At 40.9% G+C, this 18,446-nt stretch overlaps 2 protein-coding genes across 9 annotated transcripts in view; one reads left to right on the top strand and one right to left on the bottom strand.

Annotated features, from left to right (window-relative positions):
- Positions 1-5,129, bottom strand: part of MBTD1 (mbt domain containing 1) — a 66,508-nt gene extending 61,379 nt beyond the window's left edge. For 4 of the 7 annotated variants that reach the window (XM_068531338.1, XM_068531339.1, XM_068531340.1 and 1 more), the window contains exon 1: positions 4,752-4,977. In XM_068531338.1, coding sequence (XP_068387439.1) covers positions 4,752-4,772 — 21 coding nt within the window. In that variant the 5' untranslated portion in view covers positions 4,773-4,977. Of the gene's footprint in view, positions 1-4,064; positions 4,129-4,751; positions 4,978-5,039 lie in introns of those variants that run through there. The other 3 variants (XM_068531344.1, XM_068531343.1, XM_068531345.1) reach the window with 3 other exon arrangements.
- Positions 5,130-5,476: 347 nt separating this feature from the next.
- Positions 5,477-18,446, top strand: part of UTP18 (UTP18 small subunit processome component) — a 37,910-nt gene continuing 24,940 nt past the window's right edge. Inside the window, exons 1-6 of one of the 2 annotated variants that reach the window (XM_068531474.1) lie at positions 5,477-5,890; positions 7,527-7,639; positions 10,126-10,224; positions 12,290-12,357; positions 16,563-16,651; positions 17,967-18,092. In XM_068531474.1, the coding sequence (XP_068387575.1) occupies positions 5,558-5,890; positions 7,527-7,639; positions 10,126-10,224; positions 12,290-12,357; positions 16,563-16,651; positions 17,967-18,092 (828 nt within the window). In that variant the 5' untranslated portion in view covers positions 5,477-5,557. The remainder of the gene's footprint in view (positions 5,891-7,526; positions 7,640-10,125; positions 10,225-12,289; positions 12,358-16,562; positions 16,652-17,966; positions 18,093-18,446) is intronic. The other variant, XM_068531473.1, reaches the window with a different exon arrangement.

Raw genomic sequence — 18,446 nt, 5'->3', positions numbered from 1 at the left:
AAATTAAGTCTGAAATGCAGTAACCTAGAGGGTCTTTAAGATCGTTCATTATCAGCTATCAATTCTACTCCAAATAACTGAATTCATACTAAGGCTGGGCTGAAGTGTAAATGTAATTTAAGTAATCAAACAAGAGCATTTATAATGTTAATGTAGCAAAAATAAGTTAAATAGGTTATTCAGCATCATCTTGATTTGATATACCTAAAAATACTGATGTAAAATGATGACATTCTCTTGGTGTTTATCTTTTAAAAATATATTTGGAGCTGGTTGCTCAAAAGATGCACAATCAGTAACAATAAACACTATAGGGTATTAATAATGGAACAATTGAAATAGAGTTAAACACACATGTGCACACAAGGGGGTTATTTCTCTGGTGTATAAAATAATCTGAAACTAGCTAATTAAAGTTTTGAAGACTAATAGTAAAGTAATAGATGGTATTATCCAACATCTACTGAGCAATATATACAAATCATTATGCTAAGCACCAGAAATACAAAAAAGTGTTAAACTTAATATGCGTGTCCTAAAACTAGACTATAAACTACGGCCAAATAGTTGAGACAACAAGAAATTACAAAATTGGGGGCTTCTCTGGTGGCGCAGTGGTTGAGAGTCTGCCTGCCAGTGCAGGGGACACGGGTTCGAGCCCTGGTCTGGGAAGATCCCACATGCCGCGGAGCAGCTGGGCCCGTGAGCCACAATTACTGAGCCTGCACGTCTGGAGCCTGTGCTCCGCAACAAGAGAGGCCGCGATAGTGAGAGGCCCGCACACCGCAATGAGGAGTGGTCCCCACTTGCCGCACTAGAGAAAGCCCTCGCACAGAAACGAAGACCCAACACAGCCATAAATAAATAAATAAATAATTAATTAAAAAAAAACAGCAGGTACAAAAAAAAATAAGGATGAAGAAATTACTAAATTAATTAATGCGTATTGTATACAACTAGTTCTACAATATAAGTAGGCATTAGATAATACAGTGAAAAGGGAAATAAGAAAAAGGGATTCTGGATAGATATCTTAACATTTTATCATTTATAGCAGCTCACATTTTCTTATACAGTGGTCATCACGTCTGACTGGAGGTTTACGGAAACCTTGGGAGTAAGGCACGGCTGATCCCTGGCCCTTATTTGAGATGAGGAAAATGAAGCCTGAAGAGATTAGGCAACTTGCGTTAAGATCACAGGTCAGGAGGTGGCAGAGGCAGAGCCTGGCCAGTTTGCCAACTTTGTCCGTAGCTCATTTCTACTACATTACATTTTAAGTTATCAATACTAAAGTGAGAACTAGAAGGGAGCTCAGAAATCTTCTCATGCAGTATTGCTCTAACCAATCTGATAAAAACCTTTCTGAAGAAGGCTCCACCACAGACCTACTGAATGATAACCCACAAGAGAGAGGTTTTGTATTTTTATAAGATCCCCAAGAGGTGATTGTGGTGATCAGCTAAGCTTGGAAAACACTGTTCTACTATCTGTATGTCCAGTGTGGCAGACATGTGGCTATTTATATTTACACCTGATTAAATCAGATTGAAAATTGGGTTCCTTGGCCACACTAGTTACCTTTTAAGTGCTCAACAGCCACATGTGGCTAGTGGCCACCATACAGATGGCACAGATATAGGACAGTTCCATCACTGCAGAAAGTTCTATTGGATAATGTTAATTCTAGACCAACCTTTCCACTCTAAGGATGAGAAAACTGAGGCACAGAATCTTGTCCAACAAGGCATATGAAGTTACTCAGTGGCAGAATTGAAATGCTAACCTAATCTGCCAGTGTCCCTCATACTGTATCACTTCATCCCCATAAATTTAGGGTTTATTCAAGTGGGAATTATTTTCTTTCCACCCTTCCTTGTGGGTTGCAGTAAAGTAAGAAGAGAAACTTTAAATTTGTGGGAAAAAAATCCTAAAAAAACAAAGGTTTATTTAAAATAAATGACTAAATCAAACAATCTGCAATTTTTGTACAAAATTAAAAGTAGCCCTGGACAGTTAAGAATACTAGTGTTAGGAGGCATATCTTAGTTTAACTATTGTTAACTCCTTCCTCTTTTACCATCCTGATGTTTTTATCTTTCTTTTGGATCTGAAACTCTGAAACTAATGATAATTGGCTTACCTTAACATTATAAATGTGAAAAAGTTAAATCTTACTTAGCAAACATTTTAAAGATGAAAAATTGAGAAACAAGGAGCAACCAAAAGAATAGTGACTTGTCTAATTTTAGGATGTGGTCACTCAAATCACTGAGAACTCATGGCTTTCAGTAATCCAGTGGTTTAGTATTTATAACATTAATAGGTTGTTTTCACTTCTAAGCTATAGTTTAACCTTCCTTTGACTACTATGTTAAAAACAATTTAAATAGTTTTAATTTCTGATGAAGCTGAGGGTTTGAAGCCTCTGAACATCTAAGAAAAGGTTTAGACACTAATTAAATCAACATATAACCAGCCATAAAAATATACAGTAGTGTCTTCTTTAAAAATAAAACCAGTCATTCCTGTCTAGTATGTTTAGAATGCAAACGTCTCCAAAGTTAGTCAGCTTAAGTCATGACAGTTCATGTTTAAAGTGAACAGGAACTTGGGAATTTCACATTAATAAAAACTTTCAAGACAGAATTATGCAGCTCCATTAACTTTTATCAGTTATCTAGTATTCATTCCCATGTTAACTTTCAGTGACTAGATTTAGAGAAAATATCATATGTCAAAGTGTGTACAAAATTAAAAACTGGACAGTTAAAAAACATGGTTCAACATAAGATACTTATCAACAGATACTTATTCAAGACAGTTTTTGCCATAATTTGCAAGGCACCCAGAAGCGTGGAGTATGGGATTCTACATAAGTAGAAGCTACTTGTTATTCAGAGAAGGAGGTGGTGCAAAAAAAGACAGCTATTTTCCTTCTAAACACTCATCGGTGTAGAGGTAAAGAAATGAAAAAAAATACAGTGTAAGCACATTAGAGCAGAGCAACAGTCTCCAAGTCACAAAAGGGGGAGAGAAAACAATTTCTGTGCTCTAACATTTTAAACAGGCGACTGGGAGTTTAAAGTAAAATTTACTCTCTGGCTTTTATACCAGATTCGTTACTTCTACATTTTATCTGTTATGTCTTGACTCCCACTTCACCATATTAGAAAGAGGAAAACATGTGCCCCCAAGATTCCTATGCCAATAAAACTTCTCTTGGAAGCAGCATAGCTCACCAAATGAAGGAGAATATTAGAAAAATGCTAAGTGACAATAGTAGAACTGAACTATCTAAACCACCAAGTGATAACTCCTGATGCATACTAATATAAGAAGCATGAAAAATATTGCAAACTCTAGGCAAATATTAAAGTGTTGCAAAAATTTCATATCTCATTAAAAATTGGAAAAGAAAAAGAGAAAGTATTGTGAAGGAGGGGCCCCAAGCAGGAAGCCCAGCTTGAAAGAAAAACATAGGTCAAAAGGAGGAGGTGGTGGGGAGTGCAGTTCTTCTGATCATCCCTCTACCAGGAGATGCTTCTATCAGCTTTGGTACTATGTCCAAGAAGCAATTTAGGCATCCCTTAGGGAAAGTGATTTAGGCAACAAGAAATGTGCTTTGAGATAGGATGCTGAAATTTCTAACTTTAAAAAGATTCACTAGTGAGAGAAAACAGCCATGAAATCCCCAGATCCCATTTCCCAAACTTCCTGTAGAAAAATATCAACCATTCTCAGACACAGAAGCCAGCACATTTGAACTGACCCAGCAAAGTTTTCAGCCGGCCCTCACTCTCTCTCAAGCCCTCCTTCCCCCACTTCCCTGCTGTTCTTTCCTGGCACACAAAATATAGGCCAATGAGCAGTGGGTGGGTGAGGAGAATGTGAGAGAAAATTTGAGAAGTAGAAAGGGAATCCACTTAATAAGAACATGAATGAGTCTAAAGAGTCTAATAAGGGTAGGCAAACAACAAACAGAACTGAACGGCGAGGGCTTTCCATGGCAGCAGCGAGCGCTCAGTGTTTGCAGGGGTTTAGGCAGAGGCCAGGCTACCTACCACTTGTCAGAGAGGCTGCACAGGGGACGGCTGCTTTGGGTGACCTCTAATGTCTCTTCCGACTCTGAAATGTTAGGATTCTTATTTCACAAAAGAGAACGCAACGGTCATAAAACCCCACCGACTTAGAACCCTTTTAAATAGGCGGCCTAGGCGGCTGCTTCCCAAACACCACTCCCACCTCTCCCATCCCACACGTGCCCACCCCGCCCCCTTTCAATTTTTCCACCTCCACGTGCGAAACGCCTCGTGGCACCTGCCCCACAGCGGAGAGGCGCCTTCCCCTGCAAAGCACTAAAACTCTGCCCCCTTGGGAGAAGTGAGGACTCCACTCCCCGATTCTTGGGAGGTCAAAAAAGGAAGTCTCAAATCCAGCCTTTCTCTCTCCCCCAGCCAGAGCTGAAGGGGGACGGGGGGCCGGAACGAAGAGAACTTTCTTCTAAAATTTTTCTTCCAAAAAGTAAAGAGAATAGAGAGAACCCTGATGAGTCCGGGGGTTGGGGGAGGGGAATCCCCGAATCGTTTAACGGCCGGTAGGGGGAGGGGGGCTCCGGAGGTGGAGGGGGCGTGGGATGGAGAAGCAGGCCTGGGAGCGGGGTCAGGGGGCTGCAGGGGTTCCTGGGGTCGGGGGGCTGCCGGCGTCCCCCCCACCTGGCACACAAAGCAGCTGCCGCGCTCGGCTCTCACCAGATCCTTTGTGTTTTCCATCAGGGCCTCATGGATAGGGGTTGTCCGTGCTCCCCGGGCCCGCGGCGCCCCCTCCCGAGCTGGGGGCAGGCGCCTCTCCCCGGGACTACGGCGACTACAGGGGGAGCCCCGACTGGGCCCAGACCGGTGGCGGCGGCGGCGGCAGCCCCCGGATTTCCCCCCTTTAACTCGGGTGGCCCCAGGATATCAACAACATTAGCATAGCCCTCCCTCCCCAGCGCGCCTGCGCCGTGACCCGCGCCCCGATTGGCCCACTTCCCTACATACCCTCCGCTCTGTCTTCCAGCGTGGGACCCTCTGCAGGCTCCGTACTCCAAGGGCCGTACCAAGACGAAGGGGTGGAAAAGGCGATTGGGCTCGTGTAAGTCGAGTGGTTAAAAAGTTAGGAAGAAGAGTAGCAGTTTTAGCCTGTCATCTCAGTTTATACCCTGGCTTTCTTGCGCTCCTTTCAATCAATTGCAGCTGCGAAGTTGTGTTGGAAAAAAATTTCCACTCCAGTCACCCCGCTTCCCCCTCCACCCGGAAGATTGGTTCTCTCGGAGGAACTCCACACGGGGAGGGGCTCGTGAGGGGATGGGCGTTACACGGGGTGGGGGGGTGGGGAGAGAGAGAGAGAGAGAGAGAGAGAGAGAGAGAGAAAAAAAACAGTGCTGGTCACGTGCTCACAGGGCGGTGCAGTCTCCTTCCGGCCCCCTGCGGCCTCAGCCACTGCGGAAAGCGAGGGGCCTTGGCGCACGCGCAGTGAGAATCCACGTGAGCGCCTGCGTTCCTTCTCAAACCGAGCGATGCCGCCGGAACGGAGGAGCCGAGCGAGACCGGACCGGAGAGCCGGAGCGAGACCAGACCGGAAAACCCGAATGAGGCCGGACGATAGAGCCGGAGCGGGGCCGGGCGGGCCGTTCCGAAAGGCTGCTCCTTCATCTCAGCGGAAATCGCCGGCCCGGCCGCGCGCGGCGGCCGCCGTAGTCGCGGCGGAGGAGGAGAGACGGCTCCGGCAGCGGAACCGCCAGACGTTGGAGGAGGACAAGCCGGCCGTGGAGCGGTGCCTGGAGGAGCTGATCTTCGGCGACGTCGAGGACGACGAGGACGCGCTGCTGCGGCGTCTGCGGGGCCCGCGGGTGAGGGAGGCCGCGGCGTGCGGGCTGGGCGCTCGATGGGCGGTGTGCCTCCGGGGGCGGAGCCTGGGCGACCTGTGGCGCAGGGGAGCGTTCAGGTGGGAGGGAACCGGGAATGCAGGCGCCGAGGGGTGCCAGACTGAAAGCCCCGGGAGGGCGGAGACCGCGCCTTTCTCCGCCCCCGAGGGAGCTGCTGCGCCTGGTATGCAGCAGGCGCTCAACACATATTCGTTTAGCTAACTAGTTGTGAGCATCTTTCGATTAGTTGCAGTGGCTCAGTTCCACTGTCTTCTCCCCAGACTCTGTTTTTTCTCTCTTGGTCATTCAGTCGCCTGCCTCAATACTTTGCTGTGATTCAGGGGTTCCACTTCGTTTGTGAAATCAGAATTCGTGGGCACAGGCCTGGTAGTCTGTTTTAACAAACACATCGAGTGGTTGATAAGCCACCTTTTGAGAGTGACAGTGTATTCGTCTATTAAAAGTAGTATTTGTGAGCCAGTTTGGCGCCAGATACTTTTCCTGGCAGTGAAAACCCTGCATGATTGATTGATTATAATTTTTTTGCATGCTTTTTGCTTTTTTTTTTTTTTTTAATTCTATACCTGTCTTTTCTTCCAATATAGGGAATCCCAGGCAGTTTCTAGGCACTGGAGGAGAAACAGCAGTGGACGAAAACTAACAAAAATCCCTGCCTCCTTGGAGCTTGGATACTTAGTGGCAGAGGCAGAAGATAAAATTCAAGTTATGTCAGTGAAGTGCTGAAGGAAAAAAAAAAAAATAAAGGCGTTCAAGAAAGGGAGATAAGCGTGTGTCGAGCGGGCCTGTGAAATTTTACATAGGGTAGTCAAACAAAGCCTTACTGAGAATTACTCAGTTTGATAAACGAATGCAGACCTAGCAAGTATCAGTTGATTGCCAGAATCTCCTTTGGGTGCTTATGGGAGAGGTTGCAGAATCTAGTTGGGAGATAGAGAAATACTACTGGAAAAATGCTGAACTGTGTGACAGTTTCCCATTCGGGAAAAGAAACAGTTTAAGTGAGGTGGGGTTTGTTGGGCTTTGAAGGATCATAGGCCAATAATAGAGCAAGTAGAAATCATTTGGACATTTCTATCATGTGGTTTTGGGAAAGCTCAAGCTCACTTCAGGTGAAATTCTGTGGTCTAGATTTAGATTTGTTTGGATAGTATAAAGTTTCTTGAGATAGGGGGTCAAGAACAGTTAAGAAAAGTGGAGAAGTATGTTTATGAATATGAAATGTGACTTAATTATGATATTCAGTCATGTTATTTTATCTTTGGTGTCTGCCTTTGGTCCTGTGATTTCTGTAGTTCTGTGATTTTCCCTGCTCCTTTATTCATCTGTCAACTTACCTTTTTTACTTGTCTTACTTGGTCTTTTCCTTTCAGCAAGTTGACTCTTTGACTGTTCCATCTTACCTCACGTGTCCAGCGGGTGGTGCCATTCTCTATTCTCCTCATTTTCTGTTCGATCTCCAGCATTTGCTGTGGTAGCATCCTGTCCCATAATTTGATCAGAGGGCCATAAAAACAAAGCATTCTACAAGCCACCATTCTGCAAAGTCTGCCACCATGGGGCATGAAAGACTCAGTGCTTGTGGGCATTTTGTCTTTTCTAGGTTCAAGTACAAGAAGACTCAGGTGACTCTGAAGTGGAGAATGAAGCAAAAGATAATTTTCCACTTCAAAAGAAGCCAGTTTGGTTGGATGAAGAAGATGAAGATGAGGAGATGTAGGTTGCCTAATTTTTATTCTGGAGTCCCTCTGGATTCTTCAAAAGTTACTTTGCAGGTTTTAAGAAAGTTCTCTTTCTGAATATGTGATTACGTGAAGACTTGAAAAATACTGGAAAGTATAGCAAAGATCATTCATAATCCCATCAGCGAGGGAGAACCACTGTTAACATGTTGGCATACATCTCTCCCTCTTTCTTCTGTGCTGTATAGAAAAGCTAAAAGAGCACAGTGTTTGGGGTCAGACCTGAGTTTGCCTCCTAGTTTGGCCAGTTCCTAACTGACCATTGGCAAGTTTGGAACCTACCTTTTCTCATGTGTAAAATGGAGATAATAGTAACTATATCAGAAGGCTCTTGAGATTAAATAGTGTATGTAGAGCTCTTAACACAATGCCTGAAATTGAGAAAAGACCAAAAAAAGTTAACCATCATGTACAATATGTACTTTAAGATGAGAATATATTGTATTGCAAATATTTCTCCCCAATTAAAAAAAAAACCTTTATAAACATTTTAAAATGGATGTATTATAGTCCATTATATGATTTAACCGTAATTTACGTAGCTATCATTGGATAGTTTTCCTTTTAATAGATTGATGTTGAGATGAGCATCTTTACGCATAAATCTTTTTCTACTTAAAATTATTTAAGAAAGATTCTTTGAGGTAGACTAACTTAATCAAAGAGCAGACATTTTTAAGGTTCTTGATAAATACTGCCAGGCTGACCCTGAGGTTCTGCCAATTTACCTTTTCATTGAAAGGTGTCCGTTTCACTCCATTTTAAAAGCAATGATTTCTCTGGACTTCCCTGGCGGTCCAGTGGTTAAGACTTTGCCTTCCAGTGCAGGCGGTGCGGGTTCGATCCCTGGTGGGGGAGCTAAGATCCCACATGCCTCGCGGCCAAAAACCCACAACATAAAACAGAAGCAATATTGTAACAAATTCAATAAAGACTTTAAAAATGGTCCCCATCAAAAAAATATTAAAAAAAAATAAAAGCAATGATTTCTCTTTTTTCAGACATTGTCAGTTTAGGGTGACAATTTAGGGTAGGAAATATCTAACTTGTGTTGAGAAAACATTTTTTTATTAGTCATTGGTTTTTCTTAAAAGTAGTCTCTATTATGTCTTTGCGTATTTGTCTACTGGAGACTCTTTCATTTTTTTTTAATTTTTATTTATTTTTTTTGGCTGTGTTGGGTCTTCGTTTCTGTGCGAGGGCTTTCTCTAGTTGCGGCAAGCGGGGGCCACTCTTCATCGCGGTGCGCGGGCCTCTCACTATCGCGGCCTCTCTTGTTGCGGAGCACAGGCTCCAGACGCGCAGGCTCAGCAGTTGTGGCGCACGGGCTTAGTTGCTCCACGGCATGTGGGATCTTCCCAGACCAGGGCTCGAACCCGTGTCCCCTGCGTTGGCAGGCAGATTCTCAACCACTGCGCCACCAGGGAAGCCCGACTCTTTCATTTTGTTTTTTTATTTTTAAAATAAAAATTGTACATAAGGTGTACAACATGATAATTTGCTATATATATATACATGGTGAAGTTATTACTACAGTCAAGTGAACTAATTAGCATTTCCATTTCTTCAGATGGTTACCATTTTTATTTGTGGTGAGAGCACCTGAAATCTACTCCCTTAGCTAATTTCCAGTGTACAATACTGTCATTAACTGCAGTCATGCTGTGTAATTGCAGCTTTGTACCCTTTGACCAACATCTCCCTTTTTCCTCTGCCTTCTCACCCCTGGTAACCATCATTCTGCTCTTCGCTTCTACGTATTCTACTTTTTTCAGATTCCACATATAAGTGAGATTATGCAGTATTTTTCTTTGATGTCTGTTTTATTTCACTTAGCTTGACGTCCTTCAGGGTCATCCATGTTGTTGCAAATGGCAGATGAGACTGTTTATTAATGATTTTAGTATATCAGCTCCTTACATATTGAGAATTTCAAACCTTTATATGTCAAATTTATTGCACATTATTTTCTAGCTTTTTGTTTGCCTTTAAGTTTGTTTTAATGTTGTCTGATGCACAGAATATTTTAATGTTTATGTAGTGAAGTCTTTGACTCTTTTCCTTTTTTTTTTTGCTGTTGTTTTTAGTAAAAAGTTCTTCAGAGAGAGAAATATTTGCCTATATTTTTCCTTCATAGTATTTTAAGGTTTGGGTTTTGGTTTTTTTTTTTTTTTTTTTTGTATTTAACTCTGATTTACCTGGAATTTATTTTGGTGAATGGCATAAGCTGTGTCTAGTAAGTAATTATGAATTTGAAATAGCTCTTCAAAGGGTAAACTAGATGATCCGAAATATTGGAGATTCCTTTTTGTTTCGGGAAGAATGGAGAATGTACATTGGAGATGTTCCACATCTTATAAATCTTGACCTATATTGTTTGCTCAAAATACTAAAGGCAGCAACTATTTATGTTGATTCTTTAAGTTGTTGAAAGCATGCTGTTTTCTGTTTTTTTTATAGGGTTGACATGATGAACAATCGTTTTCGGAAAGATATGATGAAAAATGCCAGTGAAAATAAACTTTCAAAAGATCAGCTTCAAAAGAGACTTAAGGAAGAGTAAGTGTCCTTTTTCATAGGTTTGCCAAGATGTATTTATAACCAGTATTTTATTTTGATTTGCTCAGTCTTTGGCTTCTTTGGTAGTCAGATTTCCATTTTGAATTGGAAGAGCATTGTTCTTGGAAGACATGATTAAGTTTTAGTATGGGGGCCTGAGAAGGAATACAAGTACAAAAAATTTTGGAAAAAACTTGTAATCCCGCCATTTAAATATAATCAATGATGTTATTGGTTTTTTTTTTAACATCTTTATTGCAGTATAAATGCTTTATAATGGTGTGTTAGTTTCTGCTGTATAACAAAGTGAATCAGCTATACATATACATATATCCCCACATCTCCTCCCTCTTGCATCTCCCTCCCACCCTCCCTATCCCACCCCTCTAGGTGGACGCAAAGCACCGAGCTGATCTCCCTGTGCTATATGGCTGCTTCCCACTAACTATCTGTTTTACATTTGGTAGTGTATATATGTCCATGCCACTCTCTCACTTTGTGCCAGCTTACCCTTCCCCCTCCCCGTGTCCTCAAGTCCATTCTCTATGTCTGTGTCTTTATTCCTGTCTTGCCCCTACGTTCTTCAGAACCTTTTTTCTTTTTTTAGATTCCATATATATGTGTTAGCATACGGTATTTGTTTTTCTTTTTCTGACTTAACTTCACTCTGTATGACAGTCTCTAGGTCCATCCACATCTCTGCAAATGGCACAATTTTGTTCCTTTTTATGTATATTAGCTATTTTAAAGTCCTTGTGTGCTAATTCTGTCAGGTCTGTCATTTCTGTTTCTGTTGACTGCTTTTTCTTCTGGTTATGGTTCATGTTTTTCTGCTTCTCTGTATATCTAGTAATTTTGATTGGATTCTGGGCAGTGTGACTGTTGTTCAGTGTCTGGATTTTGTTTTTTGCTTTTAATGTGTGTTGAACTTTGTCTTGGCAGGCAGTTAATTGACTTGGAAATCACTTTGATCCTTTCAGGATTTGTTTTTAGCTTTCTTCTACAGTAGCATTTATTATAGGCTGGTTTAGCCCCATTATTAAGGTATGACCTTCCTGGGATCTCTCCTGAATGCCCTGAGTGTTCAGTAAGGACCCTTCCTCTGACTGGTTGAACTCAAATGTCTGAGCTTTGGTTCTGTGCAACTTACAGCCCCCTTACAAAGGTCTTTGCTTGACCTCATGGAGTTTCATCCTACGAGCATGCAGTTTAGTATTCAGAAGAAGTGTCTGTGGACCCCTGTGCAGATTTCTGGAGCTCTTTCTCTTCCTCTTCTACAGTTGACTGCCCCTCAAATTCCTGTTGTTTCAGCCTCTTTCAAGTCTGATCTTTTTCTCCTTGTCTCTGTGTCAGGGTCTTATAAAAATGCCTTGAGGGGAAAATCCCAGTAATGGCATTGCTCACCTTGTTACTTTCCTTCTCTTAGAGATCATAGTCCTATGTTGCCTGTTGTCCAATTTCTGAAAATAGCTTCACATATTTTGTCCAGTTTTCTAGTTAGTTATGGCTAGTGGGCTTAGTTTGGTGGACTTGTCTATGATTCTGCATTAAACAGAATGATTCTTTTCAGGCTTCCAAATACCAGCCCTTCAGAATATAACTGTCATGCTTCTCCTGAAGCTTAATTTTTCCAGGATGAAATGCTCCCATTTTATTCAAAGGATATATGATGAAGTTTTGTTTATTTTACCAATCTGGTCGTTTTCTTACAGACATGTTCTAGTATTCTTTTGTGTACTCTGTGTACTATAGCATTGATTTATAACCACAAAGAGATTTCTATTTCTTTACTTAGTCACCAGATCTGGTGTGTTGATATGTGCAACTAAGACAACTATGTAACTAGATGTAAATAAGTAACAACAAATATGTATCCAGGTGATTAGAAGTTCATGAAAGTTACCAATTTAGGACTATCCTGTGTGAGTAGCCCTTCTGTTCTGAAAGATGATAACTTCTTTGGAAGAGATTCTATTCATGCTCTGACCTATATTCTTTAAATGTATTAAGCTCTATATAAATACAGTGGTCACTACAAAATTTTATTTTTTACATTTTTGCTTAGATTCCAGCATGCCATGGGGGGAGTACCTGCCTGGGCAGAGACCAATAAGCGGAAAACATCTTCAGATGGTGAGTGTTGACACCTCTGTTTAAGTTGGTAAATAGATTCCTATTTCTGTTCTGTTATTATTTGAGGTTTCTCACGAGGCTTGTTAAAACCTGGTGTTTGAAATATGTCTTTTTTTGTTTTTTTTTAATGTTTGGTTTTGAAGTCTACCATTTCTCTGAAGGAAGCTCTTTTACAATAGTGTAGACGTATTTAGTAGCATATTCTTTACTTGTAGAGACAATAATGGATGAATTTTATGATGTTTTTCCTCAACAGAACTATGTTACATTATGGCATAGATTAAGTAAAAAATAAGTAGTAGTGTTATTTCTTCATTCAGAGCCCCTTCCAAAGACATGAGCAGCTGATCTAGCTATCCACTAGGAAATGGAATGTCTTTCTAAGGAGCACATGTCAGGTTAGGCCCAGATGATTATTCACTTTCTAAAAACCTATTTTTCAACTCCAGATTTTAAGTTTGACTTGTACCAAAACTGTTTTCTGCTGTTTAGATCTTTGAGTTTAGATATTATATGGATGGTTTGGCCAAGATCTGATTTGAGTTCTTGGAGTTATAAATTTTAGACTTGGAATTGACTTTTGAAATCCTTGAGGAACTTTAGAGTATATCCTCCCATTGTAATACAGGGGCTCCTTTCTTAGCATCTTTGGTATCTGATGAACCTCTGTTCGATTATCATCATCACCTCTCCCTCCCTTCTCCCTACCCATGTCAGTCTTCATGGTATCCACGTATAGGGAGCCCTTACAAGGAGCCAGCTTTATATAATTCTGTTAGAAAACTCAATCTGTTATTAAGTAGAAACTTACCTTCTGGTTTCCAACCAGATACTTTTAGAGGTTGAAGGACTCTTAGTGATGTAGCCCGACTTTATCTGCTGCAAGAAACTTCTCTACAACATCGGTTAGATGATAATTTAGCCTCTGCTTAAATATTTCAAATAATGTTGTGCTCCTTATTAGACTATTTCTTCCTTTTTTCTTTAAGAACTAATTGTAATTTTTTTAACTATTGAAATTTAGCCTCCCTATACTCTGTAGTCCTACCTTTTGAAGAGATATGATCTTATCTCTCATTCATATAAAACTCTTCTGTTATTTGAGAAATATATTTCTAGGTTTTTTATTTTAATATGTTAATCATCTTGTCCTGTCACTTTTTTTTTTTTTTTTTTTTTTTTTTTTTTGGCCACCCCACGCAGCATGTGGGATCCTAGTTCCCAGGCCAGGGATTGAACCCATGCCCACTGCATTGGGAGTGTGGAGTCTTAACCACTGGACCACCAGGGAAGTCCCATCCTGTCACTTTTTTTTACATGGCATAATTATAAACCTCAGTCATCAGTTTACCTTCCTGGATGAAATATAATTTTATTATCCATTTTAGAATATTGCATTCATAGAACTACAGCAGTTTAGATCCATGTAATTATAGATTAGGTTTATGCTGACACTGAAGCAGAAAATCTCCCAGATCCCAGTGGCTTAATCCAGTAGAATTTTTTTTTTTTCCCATGAGTGCAATTGAGGTGGTGAGAAGGTGATGCTCTACTTAAGGGACCCAAGTTTATAGAGGTTCTGCCATCTTCAGGCTGGGTCTTCCAATGTTGCCTAAGATATTGGCCACCAGTTGACTTATAGGAGAAGAGAGAGAAGGCTCACCAAGGGAAGTTTTTAATTGGCCTGTCCTGGAAGTGGTACGTGATACTTTCACCTACATTTTATTGGCCACTCAGTCATGAGGCCACACTAACTGCATGCAATACCAGGAAATATAGTTTGTCTTTGTGCCCAGGAGAAAAAGGAAATGAATTAGGTCAACAGTCAGCCAGTCTGTTACTATCTGGGATATCCAAGTCTAATACCTTAATTGTACAGATGATGGGAGTAAAGTTCAAAAAGATAGAAGTGACTTGTCCAAGGTATACCTATTGGCAGAGTGGTGACTACAACCCAGCTTCACAGTTACCTCCAACAGATTGTTTGTTTTTATCTGTAAATACTAGATTATCTTTTTTTTTTTTTCCCCCCGCCGGCCCACTGGCATGCAGGTTCCCTGACCAGGGATTGAACCTGTGCCCCCTACAGTGGAAGCACGGAGTCTTAACCACTGGACCACCAGGGAAGTCCCTAGATTGAGTATCTTTAAAAGAGAAGTACTCCCTCCTTTAAACATAGCTATAATGCTATTATCATACACCTTCAGAAATCAATAGTAATTCCTTAATATTACGGAGTTTTATTGTTGCTGTTTTGTCAATTTATTCACCACCACCCCCGCCCCTCCGCCCCCTGCCGCAGTTTTCCAGTTTTTTTAGCTTGCTTTGTATTCTGCTTGGTCTTCATAGGTGCTGTTGAACCTGGCTACCTGTCTTTTCTAAGTTTTGGAAATTCTTGCCTGTTTTCTCTTCACATATTGTTTTTGTTCCATTCTTTCTTTCCTTCTGGGATACCAATTACATGTATGTTAAAATTTTTTTTTAAAACATTCTGTGTTCTTTTCTGATGAGATTAGGTGCATTCAGGGTGGTATGGCTGTAGACTGTGTTCTTTTCTGTATTTTCTGTCTTTTTGCTTTCTGTACTTTAGTCTGGATATTTTTTTCTGATCTTTTTCCAGACCACTAATTCTCTCTTCACGTAATTTTGATATCCTGTGAAAACCATCCACTGGGGTGTTAGTTTTAATTACTGTTTTTCAGTTCTAGAATTTCCGTTTGGTTCTTTTTTTTTTAATAGTCTAGTTCTCTGGCTTAATTCTGAGTCTTGCCTTTCATTATTTCTAATACATTAAACATAAATTAAAAATTTTTTTTTATTATTATTATTTTTCCTTCCAGTTTTACTGAGATATAATTGACATACAGCACTGTATAAGTTTAAGGTGCACAGTATAATGATTTGACTTACATATGCCATGAAATGATGACCACAGTAAGTTCAGTGAACGTCCATCATCTCATATAGATAAAAAATTAAAGAAGTAGAAAATAAGTATTTTTCCTTGTGGTGAGAAGTCTTAGGATTTACTGTCAACACCTTTCATATATAACATACAGCAGAGTTATATTTATCATGTCGTACATTATATCCCTAGTACTTATTTATCTTATAACTGGAAGTTTGTACCTTTTGACTGTCTTCATCCAATTCCCCTCACGTTACCCTCCATCTCTGGTGACCACAGACCTGATCTCTTTTTCTATGAGTTTTAAATGTAATATTTAAAAATTTTATGTCTGATAACTTCATTATCTAGATCTCCTGTGAGGATTGTTTGTTTTTCTTTAGGTTTTCAGTTAAGTTATCTTACCTTGTCATTATTTACCTGGTTATATGTCGTTGAGTGGTGGGCATTGTATATGAGAAATAGTATTGATTAACTAGAGGTCTAGGACAATGGTATCTCTCTCCAGAGAATTTATGTATTTGTTTTTGGGTAGGTGGTTGGGCAATGGGCACTAGCAATCCTAGAACATCTTATTCTAGTCAGAGAGTGTGAGGATTCAAAGCCGGGTTTCAGTTCCTGGGAGATTTTCTCGTAATTCTTTGATTTTACCTTTAATTTTATGTATAGCCTTTTGTGGCAACAATCCAGAGCCTGGTGGTTTACCAGACCCCTTAGGAACCTTAGAGGGCTTTTGGTGCTAGTTTTTGCTCTCTTAACCCTACAGGTGTTTTATTAAACACTCTGCTTAGCTTCTCAGCTTTCTTTACTAGAATCGTCAGTCATCTCCAGGGGAAAAGCAGCCCTATTACCTCTCTTGGAAGTTCTGATACACAGTTTGCTGGCATTGTTCTTTCAGTCAGCTACAAGTTCTAGTTCTTTTTCCTGTGAGTTGTTAAGCTAGATCTGCTGTTCATCCTTTTGCCCATCTTGCCACTGTTACGAGTTTCTCTTTTTAAATTAAATGCTGACTCCGTTTCATCTTTATTTCATTTCATGTTGTTTTAGTCACTGTAGTGAATGTGTCTTTCGTTCCAGAGTCAGGCTTTGATTTTAACCATATACATTGAGGTCTTGTCATCTTCTTTCTCTCCTTCAAATTTATTTTGCTGTTTTACTTTTACCATTTGCAGCTTAAATAAAATGATTGAGGTTGGGAGACTGGGAGGGGAGTTGAAGTTTGAAATATAGATGTTTGGGATAGGTAATGGCCATCTCATTGATTCTAAAGATCAGCCTATGGATTTGTTTGACTTAGATGAAAGTGAAGAGGATGAAGATGATTTGTTGCAAAGGACTGGGAATTTCATATCCACATCAACCTCTCTTCCTAAAGGAATCTTAAAGGTGAGAATCAGTAAAATTGGGTCAATCCAACTAATTACCTCTGAAATCCAATATACTTCCCAGTTACAAATGTATGGATTCCTGTTATCTGTGGGATTAAATGTGCTTGCTGTCATTTTGCCTTGGTAAATATTTGTGTTAGGTTTTTTACGTTTTGCAAAAACAAGATTAAATTATGTTCCCAGGAATTTTTTAGGAATGTTATTTGATTCCTCCTTTTGCATTTCTTGTTCCTTCTGTTGGCACCAGCCTTGTTCATGCTGCTCTCATCTCTCGCCCAGTGCAAAGCAACAGCTTTGTGGCTAGACTCTCCACTACCACTTTCCTTCTTCCTAAGCCGTTCTTCCTATAGTAGCCTGAGGGATCTTTTAAAAATAAAATATCACGTCCTGTCACTTTTCATTGCTCTTTGAAAACATCTGAATTCCTTACCATAGTCTACCCTGCCCTTCACAGGATCTGGCTTTTGCCTATGTCTTCAACTTCATCTGATGCCTTTTCCTCTTATTCCTTACTCAGGCCACACAGGCCTTCTTTCTGTTTCTTGCACATGCCCAAGTTCTTTCTTGCCCCTGAACCTTTGCTCTTGCTCATCCCTCCATGTGTTCTTTAAGCACTGCCAGTGGCCAACTCATTCTTTTCTGCTCACATGACGCCCTAGAAATGTCTTTCCTCGCCATCTTACCTAAAGTGGCACCTTTCTGCTCACATGATGCCCTAGAAATGTCTTTCCTTGCCATCCTATCTGAAGTGGCTTACTCTAGTTACTGTCTAACTCATCACTGTGTCTCACTTGTTCATTGTGGTAACCAAGTGCCTACCCAGCACTTGCTTCAGTTAAATATATGTCAAATGAACAGTTCTCTCTTTGACATAATTTTCCCCATTATAAAATGGTAGCATGTGAATTTAGATGGGGAGAGGGGACCTTATTATGGTAAATTACTGGACAGAGTGATTCTGTCTCTCCCAACCCTGTGCAGATAATTCATTTAGCTCCTCATAGGGTGAATTCACCTCCATTGAAAATGTAGTCACCACAAAAATTTATCTTCAGGGGTTACAAAGAAGACATATGATACTGTGTTTTTTATGTAATTGCATTTTTAGTGTAGAGGAGGCCCCCGAAAAATGGATTCTTGTATGGTAAAGCACTGTACTAGAATACTAGTTGGTAGCAGAGCTGTGGTCTTCTGGTTACTCTTCCAATGCGCTTTCTTCTGCATTGTAAACTACTTTATAATGTCTTCATGCTTTAAAGAAAATAATGTTAACCCATTCGAATTGATAAAATTCCAGCTTTATTTTTCTGTAGATGAAGCACTGCCAGCATGCTAATGCTGAACGTCCTACTACTGCTCGGATCTCGTCTGTGCAGTTCCATCCTCGTGCACAGGTTGTGATGGTCGCTGGACTAGATAATGCTGTATCGCTATTTCAGGTATGCATTTTTAAATGAAGACTTGTAGGGACTTCCCTGGTGGCACAGCGGTTAAGAATCCGCCTGCCAATGCAGGGGACACAGGTTTGATCCCTGGTCCCGGAAGATCCTACATGCCACCGCAGAGCAGCTAAGCCCATGCGCCACAACTACTGAGCCTGTGCTCTAGAGCCCGTGAGCCACAACTACTGAGCCCACGTGCCACAACTACTGAAACCCATGTGCCTAGAGCCCGTGCTCCGCAACAAGAGAAGCCACCACAATGAGAAGCCCGTGCACTGCAATGAAGAGTAGCCTCCGCTCGCTGCAACTAGAGAAAGCCTGTGTGCAGCAACGAAGACCCACCGCAGCCAA

The sequence above is a fragment of the Eschrichtius robustus genome, chromosome 20 (assembly GCF_028021215.1).
Source record: "Eschrichtius robustus isolate mEscRob2 chromosome 20, mEscRob2.pri, whole genome shotgun sequence".
In the NCBI taxonomy this organism is placed as follows: Eukaryota; Metazoa; Chordata; class Mammalia; order Artiodactyla; family Eschrichtiidae; genus Eschrichtius; species Eschrichtius robustus.
Note: the sequence above shows the minus strand (reverse complement) of the source record. Positions and strands in the feature narration are given on the sequence as shown.